We start from the raw sequence: 20,953 nt of genomic DNA, 5'->3' as shown, positions 1-20,953 counted from the left end.
AATCAAGACTTGACCTCCCCTGATCCACAAGAGAAGATTGAGGTTTGTCAAACGAATATAAAATGAAAAGAAAATCATTTAAGTCAGTTCAAAGTAAGTATGCATTTTAATTATATATATTAATTGTACAACCAACACTGATGTCAAAGAGGTAAAAAGATTACTTACCCCCAAAAATATCAAACCAATGCCAATAAATACATTATCACCATAACCTGTAAAAGTAAAATGTTATTTAAACATACAATCTTCATTCACATGACCATACTACAGTACTTTGTATGAAATCAACTCCTCTCTCTCTCTCTCTCTCTCTCTCTCTCTCTCTCTCTCTCTCTCTCTCTCTCTCTCTCTCTCTCTCTCTCTCTCTCTCTCTCTCTCTCTCCAAGCAAAATATGTGTCATCTACAGTGAGAACTAGTTAAACATGGGGCGCCCAATGTGCCCCCACTCTAAAGGGAATTCCACCGACAAGCCTGGTTGTCTTCTCAATGTATGCAAATCCCCAACCCAACCTCAAAACGCACAGACACTAGAAAAAGACAACAATTTTGACGCTCGTATTTCGGTTCAACTAGTTTTGACTGTAATAATGCGTTTATGTTAAGGTCAAAGAAATATTAAGTATTAGTACTAGGAAGAATCTATTCACTGTAGTACTAAAGTAAGTATTAACACATGTACGCTCCTGTTGTCCTGATTGGACTTTTGAAATTCTCTTAAAAAGGAAGAAAATATTTAAGTATAAATTAAATAAACAAAACACCCATAAGGTATTTTTCAAAAATACTGCTCGTTTGTAAAACCATATCATAAAATTTATCAAGCATGTTCCAGGCAATTACACAACCAAATCTAAAAGAAAAAAAAAAAGAAAATATTTAAATATATTAATGAAAGCGAATTGCCAAAGCTGAAAATATAACTATGCTATTGTTCGTTTTTAGTTTTTTAAGGGTCATACGGTGCTAGCGACACATTTAGGTCATTTCTGTACCAGTAAAAAGGAAGAAAATGGGATAGTCAAAAAATCTGATTTACGATAAGAAGCACACAAGAAAAGAAAGACAAAAGGGGATTGTTCAAATAGGGAACATGTAGGTTCCTAGAGCATACTCTCAATGTACTTAGTTTAAGATCACCTAAAAGTCTCATCCAGACACAAGCTCAGGACCTGCCTAAGAGGAACAACTCAAACGCTTACATTATACATGCAAAGCAACACATATAAAAATACATAACAGTGAGATGATTTACAACAACAGAAATATCATCTCCCAAAACTGTCACTAAACATATGGCTGTTTCCCTCCCAGCCAAGGGAAAGGACAAAATAAGTAATATTATTCCACGACAAAGACAAAACGCAAGTTGGAAAATAGATAAATGGGGTATAGAAGACATAATAAGTGACCTTCCTGCCCACTATGGGAGGTCAAGAACCCCACCGAGAACTATGTTATTGTAAATCAAAATTATTTGCTACATTCCTCAAAGAGCTGTAGAAAGAAAGTGTTAGAAAATGGCCATAAAATGAGGAATTTAGAAAAGATAAATTGACAAATTACATATGCGTCTCCTTTTATGCTGAACACAGTTCGGTAAATATTCATACATTTTCCCGTTACTATTTGAGCAAGATGTGTACGTACAAAGTCCTCAAAATAAAAAATTCATGATGCGTCTGAATGTTTATTTTTAAGAGATATGTTGTGATTGCAACGATTTAAAGTCATTTAAATACCAACAAAAAATGGACGGTGATGAGGTAGGTACTTTGTTGATCATTTCAGCACCAGTTAAAATTATGTTCATAGATTATATAAGATAGACATCAAACTAAGAAGAAAAAAAAAAGTAAGACAAATGTTTTGTTATTTAACGGATTTTACAGTGCTTGCAATACTGAACAACAATGATAAACAAACATTTTTTTGGCCATCTTAATTACTTCAAACCATTCATCTCAACAGCCTTAAACTGTGGTCACTCTGTGCAGGCAATCAGTCCCTTTCAGCGGGAAACCTGTACCACTGTAGCAGACAGACGTTTGTAAGAATAAAAGTTTGTTGGTTTTTTGTTTTTTTTGTTTTTAAGGGTTTTACGGCGCTTGCAACACATTTAGGTCATATCAGCACCAGTAAAAAGGAAGAAAATGGATAGTAAAAAGTTCTAGAATTACAATTAAAGCACCCAAGAAAAGGTAAGACAAAGGGGAACTGGGAACAAATAGGGATCAGATGTAGATTCCAAGAGCATACCACCAATGTACTTAGTTTGAGATCACCTATAAGTCTCATCCGGACACAAGCACAAAATCCAACAGAGAGGAATACATTCAAATGCTTACATTATACACTAAAAATAACAAATATAATAATACATAACAGAGAGATGATTTACAAGGAAAAAAATATCATCTCCCAAAACAATAACTATGCATTTGACTATTTCCCTCCCAGCCAAGACTCCAACCAGGGCCAGGACAAAATCAAGTAACCTCATTTCAAGACAAAGACAGAAAGCATGTTGGAAAACAGATATAAGGGGATAGAAGACACAGTATGGACCTCCCTGCCCGCTATGGGAGGTCAGGATCCCCACCCAGTAAGAATAAAAGTATCATCTCCCAAAACTGCAGCTGTACATTTGACTGTCTCCCTCCCAGCCAAGGACTCTGACAATCTCATTCCAACTCAATGAAAAAAAAAAAGCAAGTTGGAAAACAGATAATATAATGGTATAGAAGACACAGTATGTGACCTCCCTGCTCACTATGAGAGGTCAGGAACCCCTCCAAGACTGAAAACACACCCTATGTCAATAATAGACGTTATTGTAAAGTGAGCACCAAAGGAGCACACTCAAAATATTTTCAACGACACACACATAAAATCAATCATGACTGTACAATAACAACAGAATATCACAGAACGGTTCATCGAGTAACAAATCATAATTTAGCAGGCAAAGGCACTTTATAATGTATATTTGATATTTCATAATATTGTACCATTTGAAAGATTGTCACAAATTCTTTGTTAATTTAGGCAAGTATTTAAGTGCATGATGTTAGTGAATCAAAATAGTACAAACCATATAATATAGGATCTGTCATTGATAATAGACTTATCATTTTCCACAACTTTTGATTGTAAGCAAGACTTTAAAAATTTCAATTTAAAAACAATATTAATATAAATTAAATTTGACCTATAATATTATTTTACATTAAATCGGTAAGTTATATAAAAGGGTAAATATATATTGATGTACAAAAGAGTTCTTTTCCTGTGGCTCATCAAATGATGAATATCGTGTGTTTACAGCAACAGGTTCCCCCCCCCCCCAAAAAAAAATTTTTTATTTTTTTTATTTTTTAACTCAATGACAATCAGACATTTTATCCAAATATCAATTGATCTTCAAGAAAACTAAGCTTAATTAAAGAAGAAAAAAATAATATTTCCTTAACAGTTAGATGCATCATTATAAAATTGGAAACAGTTAGAGAAAGAAATAATAATAATAATAATAATAATAATAATAATAATAATAATAATAATAATAATAATAATAATAATAATAATAATAATAATAATAATAATAATAATAATCAAATAGGGGAAGAACAAAAAGAATTGTAAATTTGACTCATTTTGTCCATAATTTCAACCCACACACTCAAAGGAAAACCCAACTCAAAAACATGGAAACAATAGTCGGCCAACTAAAATATTGTTAAAAATTTATTATTTGCGCCCCTTATCCAACAAAGATTGGTGTGCTCTTCCAGAAACAACTGTCAACAAAACCTTTAAGAGATGTTCGAATGAAGATCACTTGGTCACAAAAATGCTCAACAAAACTGAAATGTTGTATGTTTTTAAGGGTTTTACAGCGCTTGCAACACATTTAGGTCATATCAGCGCCAGTAAAAAGGGAGAATATGGGATAGTAAAAAAGTCCTAGAATTACAATTAAAGCATCCAAGAAAAGGAAATACAACGGGGAGTGGTACTAATAGGGAATTGGTGTAGACTCCAAGAGCATAACATCAATGTACTTAGATTGAGATCACCTAAAAGTCTCATCCAGACACGAGCACAGGTCCCTACCAAGAGGAATACACTCAAATGCTTACATTTAAATTCAAAACAACAAATATAATAATACATAACACACAGAGAGATGATTTCCAATGAAAAAAATATCATCTCCCAAAACTAAGCATACATTTGACTGTTTCCCTCCCAGCCAGGGTATCCGGCCAAGGCCAGGACAAAACCAAGTAATCTCATTCCAAGACAAAGACAGAAAGCAAGTTGAAAAACAGATATAGAGACAGTAAGTACCTCCCTGCCCACTATCGGAGGTCAGGAACCCCACTCAGTACACAAAACTGAAAATTTAAGAGATTAAAAAAAAATAATTTAATACTTAATACAAAACATTTCATACTCAAAGTCCTTTTTCAGCCAAATACATTTTCCTGAAAACGCCTGCGGTTATTTTCATAAATACTCTTGCGCATACATTTTCCTTAAAACATTTGCTTACAATTTCCTGAAAATATTTCCGTACATTATCCTTAAAAACATTTGTCCTTAACACACTCACATACATATTTTTTCAACAACAACAAAAATACAAAAACAAAAAAAAAACAATCAACACCAATATGAAGAGATTCATTAATAAAATAAATAAATAAATAAATAAATAAATAATAATGTATCTGAGTCAGAACAAAACCGATAGAATGTTATAGGTATAGAATGAAATTTGACAAAAGCATAAAAAATCCAAATATAAAGCAGAGAGCACCAGAAAAAAATTAAAAAATTAAGAAATATAAATGCTGTATGGCAAAAAAGACAAATCTAATTGAAAACAATTGTATGTATATATATATATATATATCATTAACATCTTATAATTCCACAAGTCCCAATTCATTCAGAGGTCATTAAAGTAAAGAGAGAAAAAAGAGAAATTAACATTAGCATAAATATGTCAGTAAAACAATTATGGGAATAAAGGATAATCCTTGAAAAAAAACCATTCAGCTTTAATGTTTGTTTTGATTGTTTTTAAGGCAGGGGTTTCACAATGCTTGCATGACATTTTAAGCATTTTAGCGCCAGTAAAATGAAGACAATTGGATAGTTCAGGTACGCACTTACGAACACACAAGTTTTAATGAGACAAAGTGGGACTAGTTCAAATAAGCATCAGAAGGTTCCTTGTTTTCTGCTTGAGAGCACCTAAAAGTCCCAACAACAAACTAGTTTAGTTATTTGTCTTAAGGACTGCTGGAGTGCTGTTACAAATTTTTAAAATCAACACCAGGGAGAAGGATGACAAAAAAGTTAAAAGATCATAGGGTGTAAAATGCACCCCCCCCCCCCCCCCCCCCCCCCCATTGGCTTTTGTTAAAACATGTTTTACAGTACTAATGAAGTGACATTATAATGGTATCTGAAAAAATAAGTCTTGAAATTTTCTTATTATCAAACGTTTAATGATGTCGAAAAAATAAATAAATGGTATTCTCCAAACAAACATCCATTATGAATATTTTTTTTTCATTTAAGCTAGAGATAAATAAAAGCTGATACTACAGAAGAGGCATTAAAATGTTATCTACAAAATAAGTCAGAGATTTTTTTCATGTTGTCAAACTTTTAAGTTATAACGATGTAAACAAAAACAAACAAAAAAACAACAACAAAACATGGCATCCCCAACCAAGTATCCATCAGGAAATCTCTCATTTTAAAATAATACAATGAATGATGTTAATGATGGTAACCTTCCATAAATACTGTATGCATAGACTAATACCTAATCTTACTTTGTCACACAGACTAACCAACGACTTTGGCATGGTAGGAGTGATCAATTTGTACTGAACAAGACAGTTTATAACTTTAACTCACTCAATCCTAGAGACAGTTTGTAATGAGCAAAATGAATAAAACAGATTTAAAAATTACAAAACTCTGAATTCATAAGGTTGATGGCTCTTTATCTGACAAGAAAAACAACTAAAACATAGGGAGAAAGGTCTCAGTCGAGTTTAATGATGGCAGAAAGACCAAAACATTTCCTTTTTAAAGCTGTTATATTCATTTTTGTTAACACTTTGTACTGTCTACTGTTTCCAGCAGATTAGCACAATTAACTTTGTCCGTTTGTAAGTAGCATTAACTCTTTCAGCACCATTGGCCGCACTGTGCGGCCAGAGCAGAATCTGTTCTACAGGCCAATGGTCGCACAGTGCAGCTAGTCTTGAAAGGCAAAGATAATAATGTAATCCAATCCTACTTTCTACAAAAGTACTATAAATTGAAGCAATGGTATCATTTCTTTCATCAGAACATTCAATTGGCCCTAGGGGGTGGTATTTTAATTGAGATTCTGCGCCGAATTCAAATGTCGCTTTGTCTTTGCTTGTCATTCTCATGCTGCCTCAATAAGGTGTCAGCCCTTTTGTGACGGAAATGTAAATATAGTGTCAGTGTTGAAAGAGTTAAGTAATAGATCAAGCACTTCTGGTTCTACCCATCGCCATCTTCTTGTTAAAGCAGCTACCATCTTGTATTAATTTGATTTAATTAACAAAACAAATTGCAGAAATAACATAACCGTTAGATAAGCCAGTAGAAGATGAATGATCCCAAAGCCACAAAATGGCTCAAATACCCATAATTTGCCCACTTGTCAAGTGTATGCCACATGGTATAACCCTGAAAAATAAGAACAAAACCAGAAGCAAATCAATTATTATTATTTTTTAAGCCACACCATCTTCAAACATTTGGCATTTTTAACAATGCTTGTTTTAAATAATTGGATCAATCCAAACTAAAATTTTATGATTAAAAGACAAAAATCTGAAACAAAGCCAGACAAAGTGGTAAGAATATCATCCCAAAATATTCACCTGCCTCAACTGGGGATCAAACTTTAGACCTCCGCATTACAGGTCAGATGTGCTACCATTACACCATAGATATTATTTGGTTTGTTTTTTTTTTGGTTTTTTTGAGGCTTTTAAAATTTTTTAATTTTTTTTTTTTTTGGTGGTGGGGGGGGGGGGGGGGGGGGGGGGGGGGGGGGGGGGGGGGGGGGGGGGCGTATGAGGATTGTATTTTTCTTTCTGTTTTGTCTGACACCGTTTCATACATACACACAGTACAGGTCTGGAGTACATTACGGTGTATCATTGGCAGCCTAAACTCCAGAGGGGGTGACAAGATCTTGTAAGTAAGTTTGGCTTAACTTGAGCTCTTTATATAGCACAATACCCACTAAATGTGCTCAAAGCACTTTACAAGGGGTCACTAACTAACAGCAACATGACATGTAGGACGAAACATGACGCATGTTAGTGTTAGGCGATATTACAATTCTTTTAAGACAGAGACAACCCTGTTAACCACCAGGTACTAATTTTACGCCTGAGTATGGTGAGAGAATGTGAGTAAAGAGACTTTTCCACACAGATTCAACTATGCACTGCTCAGAGCGGGACTACTCGAACCCAAGACCTTCCAATCCAAAGGCGAAAGTCATAACACTAGACTACATAACCGCAATAGAATATATATTCCATACCTTCACCTGATCGTCACTGCTATCAAACATAAGGCCAAGGTAGGCAAGATGGAATATGGCTAGAAGAGTGAAGCAAAGGTTGACGAATATCACCAATGGATTTAGCTGTGGGAAAGAAAAACAACATCAATTATATAAATCATTTGTAATCCATTGCCAGTTATCTCAATGCTAACATTTATTTATTTCTATTTTACTTATTTTAGAGCATTTATATAGTGCTATATCCACTAAATGTGCTCAAAGTGCTTTACAAAGGGCCCCTGACAAACAGCAACACGTAAAATATAGAACGAGACAGGACACCTATTAGACGATATTACAATTTTTCCGACAGACAACGCTGTAGACAGCCAGGTACTCATTTTACACCTGAGTACGGTGAGAGAATGTGAGTAAAGAGTCTTTTCCAAGGACTCAACTATGCACCAAGCGAGGCTCGAACTCAGGACCTTCCAATCTGAAAGCGGTGTGTTATACCACAAGACCACACAGCAACATTTACTGAAGGGAGTGCAGATAGTTCAGTTGGTAGAGCATGCGCTCCACACACAAAGGGCCCAGTATCATTCCCAGATGCAGTTAAAGACTTTTTCTGACCCCTCTGCCCATCGAGCAGTGATTGAGTAGCTGCGTCTCTCACATTTGGTGGAAAGTACTATGCAATAGACTAGCTTCCTATCTAAAGGATAGCAAGCAATTGCTATTGTCCTTTAAATGTGATGCAAACTGGGATAAATTCCAGCCCCATGGGCTTATGACTATGAAGGACTATTTAACTTTTACTGGTAATAAAAAAACAAAAATTTAATTAAAAAATGGAGCTTTTATATAGCGCAATATCCACTTATTGTGCTCAAAGTGCTTTACAAGGGGTCCTTGGCCAACAGCAATACTTAACATTTAGGACGGGACATGACACCTGTTAGGCGATATTATCATTTTTCGGACAGAGACAACGCTGTTAACAGCCAGGTACTCATTTTACACCTGAATACGGTGAGAGAATGTGAGTAAAGAGCCTTTTCCAAGGACTCGAACTATGCACCAAGCGAGGCTCGAAGCCAGGACCTACCAAACCGAAAGCGAGTGTCATACCACTAGACCACATAGCCGCACATAATAACGAATCCTCGATATCAAAGGAGAAATAGTTCTTATCAATCCAGTTTAGTTTGTGGCCAAGCCAAGTACTATCAGACTACTTCATTGAAAGCTTCAGTTTTTTTTTAGAAAAGCAGCACCATGGCAGTTTGTGATTCTATGTCATAAAGCAGTCTGGTTGTTTGTTTAATTTTTGTTTTTAAGGGTTTTACGGCGCTTGCAAAACATTAAGGTCATATCGGCGCCAGTAAAAAGGAAGAAAATGGGATAGTGTAAAGTTCTAGAATAATTGAAGCACACAAGAAAAGGTAAGACAAAAGGGAATTTGTTCAAATAGGAAACAGATTTAGATTCCACGAGCACACAATCAAAGTACTTAGTTTGAGATCATCTCAAAGTCTCATCCAGACACAAGCACAGGTGGAAGACCTAATAGTCCCATCCAGGCACAAACAAAGGATCCTGCTATGAAGGATATGCTCAAATGTTTACAAAGTATCATTTAAAAATACACAGTATTCAAAACTAATAATTATAATAGATCATAACAGTAACAGAGAGGTGATTTACTTAGAGAGAAAAAACATCATCTCTCAAAAAAGATTCATTACATTTCACTGTCTCCCTCCCAGCTCAGGATTTCCACCAAGACCAGGGGAAAAACAAGCAATCTCAGTCCAAAACAAAGAGAGAAATTGGTTGCTTGTTTTTAAAGATTTTAGGGCGCTTGCGACACATTCAGGTCATATCAGCACCAGTGAAATGAAGAAAATGGAATGGTCAAAATATTCTAGATTTACCAAAGCACTCAAGAAAAAGTAAGACAAAGGGGAATTGGTTCAAATAGTGAACAAATGTAGATTCCAAGAGCATACCATCAATGTACTTAGTTCGAGATCAACTTAAAGTCTCATCCAGACACCAGCACAGGATCCCACTCAAATGCTTACAGAATGCATAACTAACAATACATAACAGAGATATGATTTACAAGGGGGAAAAAAATCATCTCCCAAAACTATAATGATACTTTGACTGTTTCCCTCCAAGTGATATTTTGACTGTTTCCCTTCCAGTCAAGAACTCCAAACATTCAGATAAACCAATCATACAAGATTACTTGCAATGAAAACTCACCGCTTGATACTTGTGATCACACTTTTCTTTACATTTTCTTGCCTGAATGCAAGCATCAAAAATTTGTGACAATCGTCTACGCAATACTGAAATTGAATAAAAGTAAGATATGCAGACATAAAAAGTTTGTGACATTGGTTAAAGAAAGAGAAAATTATTTGGTATTCAAGATCATGCTTATTTTTTTTGTCTAATCAGCCAATACAATTTCATGAATTGGGTGTCAGTAATATTATTTATTTTTTAGGGTTTTTCTTTGGTTATCTTTGTAAATTACTTTTGGCAACAAGATTGTTGATTAAGGGAATGAGAATTTATCAGGTTTTTGTTGAGGAGTGAAACCCTGAAAAGCTCAATTGGAAGAGCGCACACAAAGGGACTGAGATCGATCCCAGGTGAAGCAGAGTTTGTTTATTTTTCATTATTCCAACCCCCGTGTCCACGCAGCAGTGATTGGGTAGCTGGGTCTGTTAGCTCTGGCAGAAAGTATTTTGCAATAGACTAGCACCCCATCCAAAGGGAAGAAAGCAATCGCTTGTGTCCATAGCATGCTATAGAAACGGGGATAAACTCTGGTTCCATGGGCCAATGGCTCTGAAGGACTACCTTTTTTTTTTGTTGGAGAGCAAGAATTCCCATACAATTCTCATATATAATATAAATAGAATTCTAATATCCTATCATTGCATAACAAGATATTTAAGAATTGATTGAAGAAAAATCAGCAATTTCAAATTACATCTGCTAACACTACATCCTTTTGTTCTGGGTGCTTACCATATTCTGTGTAGGAATAAAAACCTAGAGACAACAAAACTGCTGAAAGTTGGAAATTCAAACCCTGAAAAATAAAAGGAAACAAACAGATTATATATATATATGAGCTAAGTGTACAATCCATTTTATAGGTGCTCACATTGCAGCATTCAATGATTTGAATAAATGGTTTTGTTTTGGTTTTGTATATACAGTCTTCAAAATGGCAACTTTCAATTACTTTTCATAAACCTCACCCTGGATTCTCCAATTTTCTTCTTTTCATTTGTTTGTTACTACAGATGACAATTGTAAATATCTATCATTATATCAGTAAGATTAATTCAACTCTAATTTTGTCAGTTGTGATAAACTGCAACCAAATTATTGGTGTGTAAAAATTAGCAATCCACCACCATGCAAATATTTTATGACCAAAAGTAGTTTGAAGACCAGATCTGAGTACCTTTTTAATTATTGAATAGCATTTGATCCCTAATAAAACAGTGATGATAATTGCAAAAAGGAGGAAACTATATCGGCTCATCTGTCAGAGTCAATTCGAATACAAAAATAACACATAAGATTAATAGTTTTGTGATATTAAGTAATCTATTACTAATAGTATTGTACCTACATCTTATCATTAGACATAGTTTTAATTTTTCTAAATATTAAATGAATTGGCCTTTCCCCAAACAATTTTGACCGCCCACAATATTAATTTTACCACTCCTGCATCAAGAGATAACGATAAACTTTAGGCTAAAAAAAACAAACCCAGAAAGTATTTGTTAATACTTTACCAAGAATATTACAATATCTTTGTGACTGCAAGTTCTGCAAGAATCTTTGTCTATTTTTAAACATTTGCTTATCTGTTTCGTCTTTAGTAGATGGTATGAGAAGCAAGATAGGTCTATCTGGTTTGTGTTGTGTGTTGTGTGTATGATTGTGTGTGTGAATGAGTATGTTTTAACCAAAGTAATTTGTAATTTAAGTGCTTAGAGTCTGGTGTCTCAGAGTTATAGCGCCATATAAGTTTTCAGCATTATTATTATAATTATTGAGTTAGTGGTCAGTCAAAGTAGTAAATTTAAAATTAAGTCTGATAATTGGTTTCTAAGTCTATTACTCTTGCTTAATGTATTATCTTTCAGTAACCAGTGAGTTCTAGAGTTCTATAAACCTGAAGAGAGAACAGGTGGTTAAGGATAAGGGAAAGAGAGAGATAGAGAGTTTGAGTTTGAGAGGTATATACATATATATATTGAGAGAGAGAGAGAGAGAGAGAGAGAGAGAGAGAGAGAGAGAGAGAGAGAGAGAGAGAGAGAAGAGAGAGAGAGAGAGAGAGAGAAAGAAGAGAGAGAGAGAGAGAGAGAGAGAGAGAGAGAGAGAGAGAGAGAGAAGAGTGTGTGTGTGTGTGAGAGAGAGAGAGAGACAGAGAGAGAGAGAGAGAGAGAGAGAGAGAGAGAGAGAGAGAGAGAGAGAGAGAGAGAGAGAGAGAGAGAGAGAGAGAGAGAGAGAGGCTACTACGCCAAAGTAATTAATGACTCAAATATTTTGGCCTCATCAACTTTCCACCATCAATTCATCTAGGACCATCGCTGGTCTTGTGTCACTTTCGACATTTGTCACCAGTCTGTTTAGGGAGTGTTGTCAAAATTTGTTTCAGGGCACGGGTGTCTAAAAATGACACAAGATATGATGGTGATTTTTCTGCAGTTCTTCAACTCAGCAGCCTCAAGATCAGTGGAAAATTACTGAGAAAATCCCAAAATCCCGGAATCCCATGCATGGCTTCTGTTCAATCATCATAATGCAGAAAACTTTTAGCTAAATTTACCAAATTCATAAGCCAGAATGATATAATAATAACGTATTAAGGTTGCTTACATGTAATAATGAACTAGCAACATAGGTAATAATCACAGCTAGAAAGGCACCGTGAGGACGAATTGGCTTGAAAACATCTGAAAAACAAAAGCAGTACTTATATTCAAATTATTCTTTGAAAACCAGTCACCTTGAATAAAACAAAATCTCCCTACCAAAACCTTGACATTCATAACATATTGTGGGCTGATTGTTGCACCATAAAAACAATCCAAGCAGCCATATTCTAATTTTCTTAACAAAAAAAAACTCTTGCTTAAAACAAACTCTGTGGCTGGTCCCGATTTTTCTGCTCTAAATTATTAGTTATTTAAAACATTTAGGATAAACTCCTCAATCTGGAGTTAGTCCAGATACGATAAACCAATCAATCTGGAGTTGGGCAACTACGGTAGTCAGGGTAATGAAAGTTGATCCTTCAATCATTCCACCTCCCTTTCCCCCCTCCCCCCCCCCCCCCCCCACACTTTCTCCCATCTCCTCTCCAGTTCCTCACCCGCGCAATACATTCCCCCCCCCCCCCCCCCCCCCCCCCCACCTCTCCCATCTTCTAGTCTCCTCATCGCGCAATACATTCACTTGCCACAATTAAGAAAACATTAGCTATATTATTGTGCGACGATGTGGTCTAGTGGTATGACACTCGCTTTCAGATCGGAAGGTCCTGGGTTCGAGCCTCATTCAGCGCATAGTTGAGTCCATGGAGAAGGCTCTTTACTCACATTCTCTCACCGTACTCGGGTGTAAAATGACTACCTGACCGTTAACAGTGTTGTCTCTGTCCAAAAAAAAATGGTAATATCGTCAACAGGCGTCATGTCCCGTCCTACATGTTAAGGGACCCCTTGTAAAGCGCTTTGAGCACATTTAGTGGATACTGCGCTATATAAAAGCTCAAGTTTTAAAAAAATTATTCGAGTGTGTATTGTGTGTGCAAAGATTCACTGAAATTCACAAGCATGTCGACACATGATGCACACACAAACACAAACACGTTAATATGTTGGTTTGTGCCTTTGTCATATCAAACATGAAATTATGGGTATGGGAGACAAGGCCTTACCAAGACGACAGAAAGCAAATTAGAAAAGAATATATATGGGGAGAAAAGAAACAGTAGAGGTGACCTCTCCACGTGTAATGGGAGGTAAAAAGAGCCCACCCAGAGTCTGGGATAGCACAGATGAATACTTAAAATTAATGATTTTATTTTTAAAATGACATTAATTACAAGTCTTGAGCCAGAAGTGCATGGGTAGATTCCAGTTAGTGACCACCTCCACAAGAGACCGTGGTAGCTCAATAGTCTGTGGTCTTGAGACCGATCTATAATTTAAAAAGAGAAAAATAGGATCTTAGTTACAATTTTATTTTTCATATATGTGTCTGAATAAACAGATGACAAAAAAATTCTTTTAATTTTCTGTATTATTATCTGTTTCTCCCCAATCTATGATTTAAAAAGAGAAAAATAGGATCTTAGTTACAATTTTATTTTTCATATGTGTCTGAATAAACAGATAACAAAAACTTTTTTTTTAATTTTCTGTATTATTATCTGTTTCTCCCCATTTAATATTTTTATCTTCAAGAATATGCAATGTGTAACGTACAATATCCTTATGTTTTAAGGACATTTAAAAAACAATTGGTCCATTGTAAATACAACTGATATGATATATGATATGATATATGACATAATAACCAATAATAATATACTTTTATTCATTATCAATTTTTTAAAAAGGATTTAATCAAATCAAATAAAAACTGCCATTCAATTCAAATGTTCTTACCCATCCCACAAACTGTCTTGTTTTGTCAACCCAGAAAGAGTGGCTGAGGCATCCGATGTAAAACTGATAAAGTAATGGCTGAATCGGAAAGATTGGGCATCCCTGTAAGCCAGCAACCATCTGCAAAACACATAAGTATAAACATCCATTTTAAAGATAGAAAGAAAGAAAAGACAGAAAAAAATTGTTCAGTACATACAGCTCATTTTAAATATTTGCCGACAAGCACAGAATTACCTTCAAATCTAAAAATACGAATAATTTGTAAACCTTTTTCAATCTTGGATGTTGGGAAGCCTGACCAATTTTGATCATTAATGGCTCAAAATATTGGTCTTGATCTATGTTCATTTCTATAATTGATGACTACTTGTTCGTAATAGCCTTGATATCCCCACAAATGTTGTGGGTTCTTCTTTAGTTCTTATAAAAAGCAACAAAACACGGAGGGAGAGAGAGAGAGAGGGGGGGGGGGGGGGGGGGTGGGTAGAGAGGGGTTGATGGGTCAAGAAAGGGGTAGTGAATAATCAGTGTGAGAATTAACCAATTAGTTTAGGGCCCATCAATCATTCATTGGGTCACTAATCCAATGAGTACCATGGAGTAGAACAAGCATACAATGAAGGGGGGGGGGGGGTCAAGAAAGGGGTAGGGAATGACCAGTGTGAGAATACCCAATCTTGTTTGGGGCCCATCAATCAACCATTAGGTCACTAACATAAATGTACCTGAATGCATTATCCATGATGATCCAATGAGTACCACAGTTGGAGTAGAGCAAGCAGACACCTGCGATTATCACCTTCAACAAGACTTGAAACACCCACTTGAAGCTCTACAAGTTAAAATGAGGTTAAAATAAAATATTAAAGCTTGAAAGAGTTAGTAAACTAATATAGGTCCTTTACCCAAACTTAGAAGCTCTGGTCAAAAAAAAAAAAAAAAAAAAAAGTAACAGACACTATCTAATATTAATTGCATTTTGACTATCGCCTGCACAGGGAAAGGGTTTGTTAAGAGTTGTAGATGTGCATATCCTAAAACGTTTAGCACACTATTTCTTTTCAAGTCATCTTCCTTTTCTACTACCCAATATTTTCAATAATGCACCTGAAAATAGCATAGCTGGAAAAAAGGCTCCTAAATTCCACATGTTGAGAGAAATGAGGAAACCACACCATTCTCCAGATTTTCTAACGATTCCGCCACTGAACGATATATGTATTAATCTTTTCCTTCCTTCAGCATAGATACTTTTGTGGAATGAACGGATTCTAGTAGCAGAAAATGAGTCCAAACACAGTGCAAGGATCACAGAGAGTGATTTTCATCTTAAAAAGTATCAGTGCTACCAAGGCCTAGCTACAGTCGGGACCTAAAATTTATTAGAATAATTTGGGATGCCTTGAGTGGAAATTAAAGCATAAACAGCTTTAAAATATATTTGACGTGAATACTGAAAGAAGGTCTTTCACAGGACAATTTATCGAAAATATACAACTCCTCAGCAAGGGTAACCATCACAAAACATTGATAACATTCACAGACATTTGGGAAGTTATGCTGTATCAATATCTGAAGAAATTATACAGAAATACTTTCTTTGTGTTCTTGTATTCACATTCACATGAGTCCAGGTTAGTCTTTGTTGGTCATTTGCGCTTGCATGGCAAAAGGCAGACACCCACATCCAATTTTTTTTTTTTTTTTTTTTTCATTAAAAAGACCCTCAGAGACAGTAGTTTCATGGAGCCGGAGTTTATCCCAGTTTCTATAGCATGAAACGGAAATTAGCAAATGCTTGTGCGGCTATGGGGTCTTGTGGTATGACACTCACTTTCAGATCAGAAGGTCCTGGGTTCGAGCCTCGCTCAACGCATAGTTGAGTCCTTGGAAAAGGCTCTTTACTCACATTCTCTCACCGTACCCAGGTGTAAAATAAGTACCTGACCAGCATTGAAACAATATATCTTAATGATCAAAAAACGAAATTTACAGACATGACTAACATATTTTCTGCCATCACTTTCATTTACTATACTATGGTATCAATTCTTGATCAATGGCTTTTTTAAAGAATTTTGATATTCGCTTTATTTTTATTCTCACAACGTTAATAGATTGCATGAAAAATCATCTTCGATGAATCCATGAGGAATATTATGACTTATCATATATATAAAATAAATATTTCAAATTTCCCTGCTATGCAAAAAGATAAGTGAAAATTTCTTACTATAGGACTGTCGTAGTCGGTCAAAAGCCTCATGTAATCTTCGTAACTGATCCATGGGCCAAAAATGACAGAGCCAACATTGAAGCAGTAGCCAGTATACTCCAGAATGTTGGGAAGAAGGGATATTTTGCCAGAGGAGATGTCCGATGCCAAAGAGATGATTTTCATTGACAGTATAATTTGTGCACCTTGAAAGGAAAATAAATAAGAGGTGAAAAATAAAAAAAATAGTAATATGTGACCCAATGCCTAAAACTAAACCATATCATGTGAAGACAGTTTAGGTGATGAATAATAAATGTACAGACAGACACATATAGAAGGAATGAAGTTGACGTTACTCAGCTCTTTGTTATTCTTTTTAGCCAGACATTTTTATGAGTAGTTCTTACTAAATTGTATCAATCAGACTATAAACGTTTATGGTTACACATAGTTTTGTTGTGTGTTGGTATGCTAAATCTGGTTGGTGGATGTTATGAGTATTTTATCTAAACGCAATGCATCAATAGAGGGCATCCCACTCTTACTGTATAAGTGTGAGAAAGGTGAATTTTAGAAAAATCTTTTTTTTTTTAAACCTGTGTGACTTCTGCAAGAAGAAGAAAGAGATGGAGACGGAGGAGGAGGAGGAGGAGAAGAAGAAGAAGAAGAAGAAGAAGAAGAAGAAGAAGAAGAAGAAGAAGAAGAAGAAGAAGAAGAAGAAGAAGAAGAAGAAGAAGAAGAAGAAGAAGAAGAAGAAGAAGAAGAAGAAGAAGAAGAAGAAGAAGAAGAAGAGAAATAGGAGGAAGAGTAAGATGATGAACACGTCATTTACCTCGAACTTTATGCCAGTCTGATGTCTTCACAAAGAATAATTCACTGAAAATAATAGAAACAAAAAGTAAAATCCATAACAAACAAAACTTAAAAACCAAGAAGAAAAAAAAATAAAATCAGTCAATATTTTTCAAATGCCTTTTAATCAAACTTTATTTGCAGCATCACATCTAAATCATATGGAAGAGAAACTTACGTTTCCGTTTCACGCTATAGAAACTGGGATAAACTCCAGATCCATGACACTACTGTCTCTGAGGGTCTTTTTAATGTAGCAAAAAAAAAATACAAAAAATATATTTTAATAAGGTTTTGGACTCTTTGACTTTTGCTCCATTGATTTTTGTCTAAAAAACAATTTTGTTCTCATAGATTCTGTTCTTTGATCAGTACGATCTCAGTATAATTGTATTATGTATGAGATGCAATGTTAAAAGTTTTTGAATATACGAGTCTTTCAATTCTTTGTATTTATTAAGCGAGTTATCTTTTATCATGCCCAATAACACTACAAGCTTGCGAGTATGTGTTATTGCATGATAATAAAAGAACTAGTTCAATAAATACAAAGAAATGAAAGAATACGTTTATTCCACCCGCCACATAAGATCTAATAGATATTTCGTGACCAATTGTATGGTAGTAGTACTTCTATTCACCATAATTTGTATTTTTCTCCTTTTGCTTAAAGGAAAATTTGACCCCAAAAAATATAAAAATGTTGGATTTGTATTCATGCGCACCAAATGATTATTATTAATTGCCAATCAGCTGTCTTTTACATTTTATTTCACACCAATGAAATATGTGCAAATATTCTGCAATCGTTGAATAAAAATGTTATTCAACGCGTTCAAAGCATTATTAAACAATTACATATTTACTAATAAATGATAGGGTTTTCCAATGGGAGGGGTGGAATAAAATGTTGGGGTAAAATAATGGTATTATTTCATGACTATCGATTTATAAAATTTGTTATTTTCACTGTACATTAGCTAGCTCATGGTGTTAATTTAATTGACACTAAAAATAACTCATTTACTAAATCTGATGCCATGTAGGAATCTTTTATTAATTGATACATTAATTGATTCCAAAGTACCCCGATACACCAGAACCGAAATGAAATTTTTAAAAGTACAACATATGTAATGTATAAACTCATGTTTTCATTTTGTTCAGTGATGCAAAATATTTGGGACCCTGAGCCAAGCACTTGGAGCTGTGAAGACTATGTGTTTGATTACAAGATTAATAATAATAACAATACATTTATCATTTGTAGAGCACATTAATAATAAATATAATAATATAGTATACCTTCAGAGCCATTAGACCCATGGAGCTGGTTTCTATTTCGTGAAACAGATAATAGCAATTGCTTGCTATCCTTTGGATAGGACATTAGTCTATCGCAATGTATCTTCCACCAGATCTAACAGATCCAACTACCCTGGGTAGACTGGGTCAGAAAAAATCTCGACTGAACCTGGGATCGATCTCAGTCCCTTTGCGTGTGAAGCGAGTGCTCTATCAACTGAGCTATTGGAACCCCCAGAGCACATTAAATAGATAAAATTAACTCAATGCGTAGAAGCAAAAAGTCTGATGCCCATCAAGAACAGCTGACTCTTGCTATGGCCCTTCATTGTTATTATGAAAAGCACAATAATTAAACATAAGCTGAAAAAGTAAACATCCTAAGATGATACATGTTACATACCATGATATGGTAAACAAAACGATGAAGAGAGACACGGCTACAGCACTGTATTGACGAGCATGCTTGTACACCTTATATAGCAGTAGATAGCTGATGAGACAGCAAATAACTGGGTACATCAGAGTCATCTTGAAGAATGAGTTGAGCACAATCACACCAAAAAATACGCTTGTTAAGTGAACCATCCATCGTGTAATACTGAGGTCTTTGTGACCTGGAAAAGCAGAGAATTTTTTTTTTTTATTGCCTACATTCTATATGATATATTTTCCATAACGGCCAATTTTAAAAAGAGCTAAAACAAGACACCCTTATGCACATGACCCAAAACAGCAGTATGTTTGGAATGTTATATAATCTTTAAAAAAACAGTTTTTTTTAATTGAGCTTTTATATAGCGCAATATCCACTAAATGTGTTCAAAGTGCTTTACAAGGGGTCCCTGGTCAACAGCAACATTTAACATGTAGGACATGACATGATGCCTGTTAGGCAATATTACAATTTTTTCGGAGAGACAATGCTGTAAACGGCCAGGTAAGCATTTTACACCTGAGTACGGTGAGAGAATCTGAGTAAAGAGTTTTTTCCAAGGACTCAACTATGCACTGAACGGGGCTTGAACCCAGGACCTTCTGATCCGAAAGCGAGTGTCATCCCACAAGATTACATAGCCGCACATAATCTAGATTTAGAGCTTTTTTTAAAGTCCTCGTTTTACTTTCCTAGTCAAAAATATGCAAGGGTAATTTGCATACATATAAACAATCCGATTTTTAAAAATTTTTCTCTTGATTGTCAAATCGGGACAGTACTGATTTTATCAGGACAGTCAGCCACTATGCTGTTCTAAGAGCAGTGTCACTTGACCTCAAAATACAATAACATTCCATCATTTTGATTCAATATATAAATATATATCAATAGCACGATTTGGACTCGAATTACACTTGTAATAATTGCTTATGTCTTAAATCAAAACTTCAAAATTTGAGGTAATTTTTTTTATAAATTTTTATATGCATTTTGACAGTTAGTAATTGTGAATCCAATTCAGTTGGTCACTTTATTGGAAGATGATGATGAAGGAGAAGAAGAAGAAGAAGAAGAAGAAGAAGAAGAAGAAGAAGAAGAAGAAGAAGAAGAAGAAGAAGAAGAAGAAGAAGAAGAAGAAGAAGAAGAAGAAGAAGAAGAAGAAGAAGAAGAAGAAGAAGAAGAAGAAGATGGTGCCAATCAAGCAATATTGCAGTTTTACACCAAACTAGTGCAGGAGAATGAAGAGGAGGAGGATAACAGCTTAATGGAAGTAATTCTACGTGAAACAGTGGAACTTAACAAATGAGGTAGAGTTGAACTAAATTTTGATAATGGCTGTTGTAATTGTAAACTTAGCTTTGAAAATTTTGTATTGCTACCCACTGGAAGAAATAGTGTGTTTGTGTTTATATATAATTCACCATTAAATGACTTTATCAAGTTTAATGATAATAATGAAGCCATTCCTGTAATTAAGTAGTAGCATGCCCTCCCTTTTTATCATTCCCTCACATTATTCTGCTATGCATGATAATGGAGATGCTTCATTCTCTGTATTGTTCCCATCCAAAGCCTGCCCATTATAACTCTTTCGCTAGTATTTTCACAATCCCACGCTTCAGGTAGCTCCCAGCGCTCTCTAGAAAAGAAAAAAAATACACATTGTCTGTACTGTATTGTTCCCATCCGAAGCCTGTCCATTATCACACTAACCCATCGCTCTCTCTAAAAAAAAAAATACACATTGTCTGTATTGTTCCCATCCGAAGCCTTCCATTATCACACTAACCCATCCCTCTCTCTAAAAAAAAATACACATTGTCTG

General features: G+C 35.0%; 1 protein-coding gene across 3 annotated transcripts in view; it reads right to left on the bottom strand.

The window, feature by feature from the left end:
* Nucleotides 1-5,412: 5,412 nt before the first annotated feature.
* LOC144975234 (protein-serine O-palmitoleoyltransferase porcupine-like) overlaps nucleotides 5,413-20,953 on the bottom strand; it is a 28,167-nt gene continuing 12,626 nt past the window's right edge. For 2 of the 3 annotated variants that reach the window (XM_078919128.1, XM_078919129.1), the window contains 11 exons: nucleotides 19,093-19,306; nucleotides 17,365-17,408; nucleotides 16,548-16,735; nucleotides 15,040-15,146; nucleotides 14,312-14,431; nucleotides 13,747-13,841; nucleotides 12,516-12,592; nucleotides 10,641-10,704; nucleotides 9,864-9,949; nucleotides 7,623-7,727; nucleotides 5,413-6,751 (listed from right to left, as the gene is read on the bottom strand). In XM_078919128.1, coding sequence (XP_078775254.1) covers nucleotides 6,653-6,751; nucleotides 7,623-7,727; nucleotides 9,864-9,949; nucleotides 10,641-10,704; nucleotides 12,516-12,592; nucleotides 13,747-13,841; nucleotides 14,312-14,431; nucleotides 15,040-15,146; nucleotides 16,548-16,735; nucleotides 17,365-17,408; nucleotides 19,093-19,306 — 1,199 coding nt within the window. In that variant the 3' untranslated portion in view covers nucleotides 5,413-6,652. The remainder of the gene's footprint in view (nucleotides 6,752-7,622; nucleotides 7,728-9,863; nucleotides 9,950-10,640; nucleotides 10,705-12,515; nucleotides 12,593-13,746; nucleotides 13,842-14,311; nucleotides 14,432-15,039; nucleotides 15,147-16,547; nucleotides 16,736-17,364; nucleotides 17,409-19,092; nucleotides 19,307-20,953) is intronic. The other variant, XM_078919130.1, reaches the window with a different exon arrangement.

This window comes from Berghia stephanieae, chromosome 6 (genome assembly GCF_034508935.2).
Source record: "Berghia stephanieae isolate SIO BIC M18660-M18661 chromosome 6, UCSD_Bste_1.3, whole genome shotgun sequence".
Taxonomy (NCBI): domain Eukaryota; kingdom Metazoa; phylum Mollusca; class Gastropoda; order Nudibranchia; family Aeolidiidae; genus Berghia; species Berghia stephanieae.
This window is presented reverse-complemented; position numbering and strand designations above follow the sequence as displayed.